Source organism: Clupea harengus, chromosome 13 (assembly GCF_900700415.2).
Source record: "Clupea harengus chromosome 13, Ch_v2.0.2, whole genome shotgun sequence".
Classification (NCBI taxonomy): domain Eukaryota; kingdom Metazoa; phylum Chordata; class Actinopteri; order Clupeiformes; family Clupeidae; genus Clupea; species Clupea harengus.
Window position 1 is genome coordinate 12,580,858 of NC_045164.1, and position 9,823 is coordinate 12,590,680.

At 48.1% G+C, this 9,823-nt stretch overlaps 1 protein-coding gene across 2 annotated transcripts; it reads right to left on the reverse strand.

The window, feature by feature from the left end:
* Window positions 1–4,268: 4,268 nt before the first annotated feature.
* LOC116223268 (zinc finger BED domain-containing protein 4-like) lies at window positions 4,269–7,708 on the reverse strand. Of its 2 annotated transcripts, XM_042709532.1 has the most exons (7): window positions 7,034–7,708; window positions 6,493–6,631; window positions 5,845–6,392; window positions 5,587–5,731; window positions 5,256–5,487; window positions 5,020–5,151; window positions 4,269–4,889 (listed from the first exon to the last, which is right to left on the reverse strand). In XM_042709532.1, exons 1-7 carry the CDS (start codon window positions 7,341–7,343, stop codon window positions 4,803–4,805), a joined length of 1,593 nt encoding a protein of 530 aa, XP_042565466.1. In that variant the 5' UTR covers window positions 7,344–7,708; the 3' UTR covers window positions 4,269–4,802. The 2 variants fall into 2 exon arrangements, with proteins under 2 accessions (XP_042565466.1, XP_042565465.1); XM_042709531.1 differs by having other exon boundaries at window positions 4,806–5,151.
* Between the last annotated feature and the right edge of the window lie 2,115 nt (window positions 7,709–9,823).

Below are 9,823 nucleotides of genomic sequence, written 5' to 3' on the forward strand. Positions count from 1 at the left end.
TGCGTGACCTGCCTAGGCAGGGACCACGCAGAGGGCGCGCTTTCGGGCAAAGCCCCTGTCTGTTCCATCTGTGCTAGCCTCCCGCTAGCTAAGGCTACCAGGCGCCTTGCGTTCTGGAAGCGCAAGGACGCCGAGGAGACTGCACTGGTTCCATCCGGGGCTGACGCCCCCGTAGGAATGAGTGCGTCTTCAGCCTTGGACTTGGTGAGCGTGAGCAGTCGCCTTGCAGCGGCAGCTCCGCCCCCGGGTCTCTCCCCGTCTCCGCCGCCTGTCAGCCCTGGGGCTGCGGGCAGCGAGGCTGAGGAGCTTCAACCAAGCGGTGTCCAGCCCTCGAGCTGGACATCAGCCTGGATGATGATAGTCTGTTAGACTTCTCCGATGAGCACAGCTCAATCGCTGAAGCAATGCAGACGAGCCATGACGTTAGGATGCGGGTGGAGACACCTTCTACCTCGTCTCGGCTCCTGGGCCAGCAACTCCATGAGGTTGCGCTGAGAGCAGCCAGCTGCCTCGGGCTCCCTCTCCCTCCCCCTCCCAGTGTGCGGTCCTCACTGCTGGACGGGGAGTTTTATGCTGGCTCCGCCGCGTCAGTTCCCAGCTGCATCCCCTTTTTCGAGGAGGTGCGCGAGGAACTGCAGGCGACATGGGCGATAGAAGTTCGAAGAACAGCAGAAGAGCAGAGAGGTAATCCAGGCTTGGATGCCTCGCTCTAGTGGCACGGGTGAGACGTCCTCCTCAGGACACACCACACCCGCACCGGGCCAGAAGAGAAGCGGGTTCCGCTCGCCAGCGCCTCCAGCAAAGGTGTCCACCGGGCGAGGCTGGCAGAGACACCCCTTCCGCCCTCCAGCGCAGCCTGCAGCACAGCGACCAGCTGCGCGCCCTGCCCAGGGTGCAGCCCAGGCTCCGCGGCAGCACTCCGCTCGCCGCGGGCGAGGCAGAGGGAGACCTCAGGCTTCCTGATCGTGACAGTCAGCCACTCGTCACACAGGGGGGAGCGGTGGAGTCCACACCGCCTCCACAGAAATCAGCCCGTCGCTCACATGTGGAAATCATGTCCAGCACGGTAAGCAGGTTTTCACAAGCACCACAATCATATGTCCTAACTCCTGTCCCAGATGGCTCAGTGCCCAGGCATGCTTGTGCAACTCCCCCCGCGATGCACACAGTGCAATCGCATCCCCACATTTTTTTCAAAAACATGAGGGGGCAGCCCCAGATCTCGTCTCCCTCCCTAGGCGGAGTGGGTATAGATCTAGGCTTAGACTCATTGACCATGAGCGGGTTAGTCCCTGACAAATTCAACTCAAAGCACAACCTCCCTGGTTGTGCGGAGAGTTGGCGTGCATGCGCAGTGTCACCATGGGTGCTAAAGACGATCACAAGGGGTTACGTGCTGCAATTCGCCCGTTCCCCTCCGCCATTCAGCGGAGTGATACAGTCTCACTTCCTACGAGGAGAGATAATCCATAGACATGTATACTATGTCTATGAGATAATCTCCCTGCTCAGAAAGGAAGCGATAAGCAGAGTCTTTCCCAAGGAGGAAAATGCAGGCTTCTACAGCCGTTACTTCCTCGTACCCAAAAGAGACAGGAATTATCGGCCAATATTAGATCTACGTGTGTTAAACAAAGCACTCATGCCGCTATGGTTCAGAATGTTGACCCCACGCAAGCTTGTGCAGTTTATAAGGCCAAACGATTGGTTTATCACGATAGACTTAAAAGACGCTTATTTCCACATTCCGATCCACCACAGACATCGGAGATATCTGAGGTTTGCGTTCGGAGGAATAGCGTACCAATTCAACGCACTCCCATTCGGCCTGTCCCTAGCGCCGAGGGTATTTACAAAGTGCGTAGAGGCAGCCGTTGCCCCATTACGTCTACGCGGCTTACGCGTTTACAATTATTTGGACGACTGGTTAATTTCTTCTCATTCAAAGGCTGCAGCAGTGCAGGACGGCCATCTAGTGGTGGCGCACCTGTATCGACTGGGCTTTGTAATAAACAGGGAAAAGAGCGTTCTCTGCCCCAGGCAAGTTACGCATTTTCTGGGTATGATTTTAGACTCCACCTCCATGGAGGTCAGGCTGTCTCAAGAACAGATAAATGCCATCAAAACATGCGTGCGCCAGTTCCGACGGGGACAGTCAGTCTCGTCGCTGCGCTGCCAACGCCTGTTAGGGATGATGGCGTCGGCCGCTATAGCGCTCCCGTTGGGGATGTTGCGTATGCGGCCATTCCAAATATGGTACCTGTCTATGAAGCTCAACGCAGTCACAGACAGGCATCGCAGAGTAGTGGTGTCCTCCAGATGCAGGAAAGCCCTGGCGATCTGGAGAACCCCCTGGTTTCTCGCCGCGTCGGGCACTATGGGCATAGTGTCGCGTCGCGTGGTGGTGACCACAGACGCTTCCACCAAAGGCTGGGGAGCTGTCTGCGAAGGGAGTGGCGTGAACGGTCTCTGGTCTGTGACAGAGGTCGCGTCTCACATAAATGTGTTAGAGCTGCGAACAGTAGTCCTAGCTCTACAACACTTTCTGCCCAGGCTGAGTGGTCAGCATGTACTAGTGAGGACGAACAACACTGCGACCTTGGCGTATATAAATCGCCAGGGCGGAGTGCGCTCCCCGTCATTACACCATTGGGCGACTCGCCTGCTCCTGTGGGCAGCGAGGCACGTCCTGTCCCTCAGGGCAGTTCATATACCAGGTCACCTCAACTACGGTGCGGACCTGTTATCGAGGGGCGATCCTCGAGCAGCAGACTGGTGCCTTCACCCACAAGTGATAGGTCAGATCTGGGTGCGTTTTTTCAAGGCGCAGGTGGACCTGTTCGCGAACAGGCAGAACACCTGCTGCCCGCTCTGGTTCTCGCTAGGGGGCGACGATCCCCCACTAGGCATAGACACGCTGGGCCACCAGTGGCCAGCTCTACCCCTATATGCTTTTCCCCCGATCCCGCTCCTCCAGCAGGTGCTGTGCAGGATTGCGGACGAGGGCAGGGAATTGATATTGATAGCCCCCCACTGGCCCAACCAGCCGTGGGCGGCAGATCTGGTCAATATGTCAGTGCAGCAGCCTTGGGAGCTGCCTCTACGGAGAGACCTCCTAACGCAGGCGCACAGGACAGTGTGGCACCCCCATCCGGAGTGGTGGCGTCTCAGAGCCTGGCACCTGAAAGGTGCAGGCTCATAGCGTCAGGCTTGTCGGACGCGGTGGTGGCTACAATACAGAGTGCCCGAGCTGTATCAACACGGGCTCTGTATACGCTGAAGTGGCGCAGTTTTGAGCGGTGGTGTGCTGCGCGTCAGCACGACCCCGTTAACTGCGCGCTGGGCGTTATTCTAGAATTCCTACAGCAGTTGTTTGATGAGGGGAAGGCGGCTTCTACTCTCAAAGTGTACATGGCTGCCATTTCAGCCTGCCACGCAGGCATTAATGGCAGTTCTCCTGGCAGTCACCCGCTAGCGTCACTCTTGATGGCGGGGGTGAGACGGCTCAGGGTGCCAGAGAGACACCTCATACCCTCTTGGGATCTGCTAGTGGTGTTACGTGCTCTCACAGGGCCTCCGTTCGAGCCCCTGGAGACAGTGGACATAAAGTTTGTCTCTTTAAAGACCGCGCTGCTGCTGGCGTTAACGTCAGCAAAACGCGTTGGTGACATGCAAGCCCTGTCAGTCAGTCCATCGTGCCTTCAGTTCTCGATCGCTGGTGACAGAGTGGTTATGCGACCTAATGCTGCTTACACACCTAAAGTGGTGGTAACCCCATTCCGCAATCAGGTGATTGAATTAGCAGTTTTCTCGCCTCCTCCTTTTGCGTCAGCAGAGGAGGAACGTTTGAATAAACTCTGTCCAGTGCGCGCTCTCCGCTGTTACGCAGAGCGCACTAGAGCTTTCAGACAGTCAGATCAGCTATTCGTGTGCTTCGGTGCACGCGCAAAAGGCAGACCTCTATCAAAACCGAGCCTCTCCCGTTGGATAGTAGAGGCTATCGTGTTGTCTTATAAGTAGGGATGGGTATCGTTTGGTTTTTATCCGATACCGGTACATAACCGATACTTTTAAAACGATACCGGTGCCTAAACCGATACTTTTATATATATAAAAAAAAAAATAATAATTAAAAATAATAATAAATAATAATAAAAAAAAAAAAAAAAAAAGACGATTGACAACATTTAAGAAAGGCTTTTTTTATTGCCAAATAAATTTAACTGTTCAAAGTAGATTATATATATATATATATAAATAAATACAAAAAACACTTTTTAACTTACAAAATATATGAACTGTTAACAAAAATTTAGACTATACTTAAATACAAATAAATACAACACACACACACACACACACACTTTAGCAATTCTTTTGAAGAAATATCAACATATTTGCCTTCTCCGGCAAAATGCGGCACCTTTCCTGACTGATTGCATGACCTGCACAGGAGAAAACCCTCTCCGATGGTGTTGATGAAGCCTGTACACACATATATGTATCTGAAAGTACATACAATATGGGCAGGCGGTCCCGCTTCATCCACCACCAGGCTGCAGGGTCTTGTCCTGATGGTATTGAAGGCAGACTTTTATATAGTTCTATCTCTTTCTGGACTTGTTGAGTGGTGGAGAAGGCACTGCCTTCAGTGGTTGTTGCCTGAAGAAGCTCTAGGTCCTCATCCTCAAAAAGCTCCTCCAGGGCTGACTTCTTGGCACGCTTGGCACGAAAAATACATAAAAGTAGTGATTAGACAAACATGCTTCAAAAGAAATGCATTCATTGGAGATGTTTCATGATTATATATTTACATGTTTCTCTGCCTTGTCCTCGTCATTGTCATCAGATCCATCTTCGTCAGTGTCTTGAATGCCCTCCATTGGAAGCTGTAGACACAATTTTGCACATATAAATAGCAATACTTTATCATAGAAACTGTAACAGGCTGCTATGGGAAACAAGGATGAGCATAAAAGTTATGGGCACACATGGGAAACAAGGAAGAGCATAAAATACCTCTTCTGTTAGACTGGCAACTGCTACTTTTTCCAACCTGTCCCAGGCATCAGCAACAGCACCCACAAGTCTGCCTTTGAAGCGAGGGTCCATCAAAGTGGCCTCCTGGAGGAAGTTCTGAACGTTTTCATCCTGTAATGAAAACATGACAAACTATTTAGTGTCTAACTGTAAAAATTATATGGTTTTGCCCTCTTTCTTTGCAAGCATAGGCTCTGAATGGAAATGGAAAATACCTGGTATCGTTTTTTCAGGTCTCCCCAGACCTTCTCTTTTACGGCACTGGTAAATGCAGTGTCCTCTTCAGCCACCTTGAAATGCACCTCCAGCTTATTCAGGATGGGGAGAATTTGACCACATGTGGGGGACCTCTCACTCGACACACAGAGGGTTGAGGTGTATAATAGCCTCATGGTGTTGACAAACTCCTCTGCTTTCTCGAAGTCGTCAGCAGTGAGCCTTTCCAGTCTGGGGTTAAAAAAAGATATGAAGATAAGAATTAAATATCAACTATTATTATGTTGTTACTCATTGTTTAACAACTCATTTTCTTATTCATCAACTCACCTGTCTTTCTCCATTGGCTTCCTGAGGCGTTGGTCCAGTGATGCTGCCTGGATGGCCGGGTACTGTTCCAAAAACCTCTCCACCATCAGGAAAAGGGAGTTCCATCTTGTTCTGACATCCAGAATCACGCTGTGGTCTGGCAGACCTGAAACACAAATACACATTTTGATTTACAATCTACACTGCTGAAGATGTTTGAAACAAACATATACTGTATATATATGTTTAAGATTTATATGGCTACGCTACTTAACTTACCAAGAAGTCGTTGCTTCTCCTGCAGGACCGTTTTGGCCATGGTGGACCTCTTCAGCCACACCACGACAGCTCTAAGTCTGGCACACCACTTTGTCACAGCAGTGATGCCGTAAACTTTCTGTGCTGCCAGGTTAAGGGTATGGGCAAAGCACCCCACCTTTAAAAACTTTAACGCCTTCAGTGCGACGTCCATGTTGCTGGCGTTGTCAACTGTGGCAGCTACAACTTTGGTTTTCAGCGAGAATTCCACCAGAATGCTAGTGATCTCGTCTGCCACCACCAGGCCTGTCTGTGACTCGTACACAGCTTTGGTGTTAAGCACCTTCTGCTTAATGACACTATGACTGGTGTAATGTACAGTCACTGTTACATAGTGTTCCTGTGCCACACTGGTCCACCCATCACAAGTAATAGCAGCCTTTTTTACTTGTGCCAACTCCTGAATGACATTCTGTTTCTCAACAGAGTACCATGCAGGAATCAAAGTATTCGACAGATCATCCCTGGATGGGGGTCGGTAGCGAGGATTGAGGGCAGTGGTCATCTCTCTGTATAAAATAAATTTGAGGATATTTATTTGTCTTTTTGACGTTGTCTTAATGGAACATATTTTATACAAATATTGTTTTCACGTCACTTTTTTTTTACCTGAACCATTTAGATTCCACAGTGGAAAAAGAATGCAGTCCCATGACTACAAATCTGGTCACAGACCTGTGGAGTTCCTCCACCTTCACTTTGGGTAAATTAGCCTTCTTTGCCAAGGTGAATGGGGTCACTGTTGAAGCTGGATAGCCAAAAATATAAACATAAATAATGTTAAATAGTTTACAGGCAACAGAAGCATCACTACACATGCCATCGCTAGTTTCGTTAAAATTACACTGACTTGCTAAGATGGCGGCAGGTATCCTACTGTTTGCTAGTAGCTGGCTAACGAAGCTATGTAAGTTATCGGACAGTTTGTTAAACATCGGCCATTCTATTAAACAATCAATATGCACAAGTATACTTAAGTTTAATAATAGATTAACATGACAACGCGAACGTTTACCGTATAAAACACGCATGCCGATAATTAACACTTATTATAGCTAACTTTAAACATGGTTACAATGCCTAATTTATCATTTGTTATTAGCCCTACTTTTATAAATGCAAGATTTGCAATCCACGTTACATTACTAACCTGAGGTAAGGCTGCTGTCATCATCAGTATCCACTTTTTCGGGGTTGGGATCAGTCTCCCTATCGCTGGGGCCAGGGAGGCCAACGCTGCCCACTGATGTGCTAGGCATGGGCTCACGCTCACGCAGGCAGTCAAACACGGTGCATGCCTCTGCTTTCAAGTAGATCTTATGTGTAGCCAGATGTTTCATCAGATTCGATGTGTTTCCCCCTTTACTTGCAATTACTTTATTGCATTTGTTGCACTTCGCGTTATTAGAATCCTTTGGTGAGAAATACAGCCACACTTTGGAGCGCTTAGCTTTCGGCATTTTCTCTGGTTAATGGCGGATTCAGTTTGTACTTGCTCTGTAAAATGGTGCATGCTCTTTGCTGTCATAAGACTGTTGCTATGGAAACACCAATGAGCGTGAGCGACACAGGCCAACGTTTACATTGGGATGGGGCAGTTTTACATGTGCCCCACGGAATCTGCCTAGCGACCGTGTTCAATTGGCTCAGGCACCGAAATGAAGCACTTCAATTGGCTCAAGCACTTCATTTCGGTACCGGTACACACCAATGAGCCACTTCATTTCGGTAGCCACTTCATTTCGGTACCAATGAGCAACTTCGGTGCCAAGGTACCGAAATGAAGCACCGAAATCTGCGTTGCATTTCGGTCCGGGTAGGTACCGGTTGTATTGGAACCGGTTCCATATTGGTACCGGTTCTTGGTACCCAACCCTACTTATAAGAGCTTGTCTTTAGATCCCCCGCAGAAGTTGCATGCGCACTCTACGCGGGGGGTCTCGTCTTCCTGGGCCTTACTAAAGGGCGTCTCAGTGGAAGATATTTGCAAAGCTGCAAGCTGGAGTTCTCGCCACACTTTCATTAGGTTCTATATGTTAGATGTGGCTGAACCTAGTTTTCTTCATAGCGTTCTGCGGGCAAGCGATCTCTGGATCCCTTGGCCTGAGAACGATATATATGATAAGTGTGTTCATTAGTGTCTACATGTTATGTTGCACATGAAACATCCCAGGGTTTTCTTACGGGCGCAGGATCACGGATCCCTGTCGCCTATGATAAAGGTGGCCCTGTTAAATTCATGGTGTTCTGCAGGCAAGCGATCTCTGAATCCCCTGACCTGAGAACGATGTATATGATAAGTGTGTTCATCGGTGTCTACATGTTTGTTGCACATGAAACACTCCAGGGTGGTTTCCTACAGGCGCAGGATCGCGATCCTTGCCGCCTATGACAAAGGTTGCCCTGTTTATATGTTCACCGCCAGCGGCCGTATGAACCTCTATGAGGGCAAAGGCTTCAGTAAAGCTGGTGTGTGTAATTGGCTGCCACTGTATTATCACGCGGGAATGTATAGGGTCCCATACTGTTATATCGCAGTGAACTGCGATAAGGAACGTCTCGGTTACTTACGTAACCTCGGTTCCTTAAGTAGGAACCAGATATAACAAAGTTGGCGTGTACAGTGTTACCTTGGATTGATTGTCTTGCTCAGTTTCTTTCCAAGGCAGATCTGAGGGCGCGTAATGATATTATAGTACTCCTGGCAGGCGGGGCCAGGAGCGCACGCTGACAGATCTCGCGGCCTTTCAGGCGTGAATAGATAAATGCTTCGATTTGTAGCCATGACTGACGTCATGTACCATCTTAAGTTCCTGCTTAAGGAACCGAGGTTACGTAAGTAAGCGAGACGTTTTGGCTGTCAAGTAGCAAGTTTAGTTGCACGACTGTTGGCGCTGGCAGCTAGGAAGCTAAAGAGCTAAAGAGCTAGTTAGTGGGTTATTTCCCCCCAAATGTGTTCATGTGCAAAGTAAACAACAATCAATTGTTTATGTTGAAGACAACTCATGTTCTACAGAAACACCACATAATTCATATCAGCATGCTAATGTTATATGTAACTTTTTAGCAGCTAGCTAGCTTCTATGTGTTTTAATGGATCTGATGGATAAAAGTGTTAGCAGCAAGCTAACAATAATGGTCGAGTACTTCAGTTAAGACCTACAATATTCTTTTTGCCCTGACAGCATTCGTGTTGCATATAAACAACAGACCGATTTGATGTAGACATATAAGAAGAGGAGTCAACCAAAGGAGATATTTTTGTGTACAGGCAGAAGGCATCACGGACTGGCAAGACAGCAGAGGTGCTACGGGTGATCCTCGAGGCTTATGACCTTCAGGTATGTCTAGGATTAATAACTGCACAACAGTCATCACATTTTGTTTGTTACTGAAACTTTAAAACTCTTCCAGCCCCAAGGGGCCCCGTGGGGAACTTTGTGGTATTTTGATTAATATATTTAAAAATCTCTGCGAGTTTTTGTCCTAGAAACATAAAACTAACACCCACAGCAACCTTGAACCCTTTTATTTTAAAATATGTAAAGTTTGAAACTAAAATATAAATAATCACTTCATAAGAACAATATTACAAATCCCTTGCACATTTCAGCCTCTGAGTGAGGTTTTGACCCTCCCATTAGCAAATGACAACTATTCATATGATAAGGAGATGGTAATTCAGTGATCACTATTGGGTCATGATGTGTCAAGTAAACCTGTAGGAACAAAGACATTCCAGGCCCATTACGTCATGGCCATTGTTCTTGACCGAGGTGTCCCAGAATGTTCACACCTTTCTCATCAATATGCATAGTGGTTTGAGTGAAGAAAAGTGTCACATTTTATATTACTTAGAATTAGTATTGAAATCACACACACTTTCTGAATGCTAAACTCACCTATGTGGAGCAAACACCTATGTTTACAGGGCTCAGAG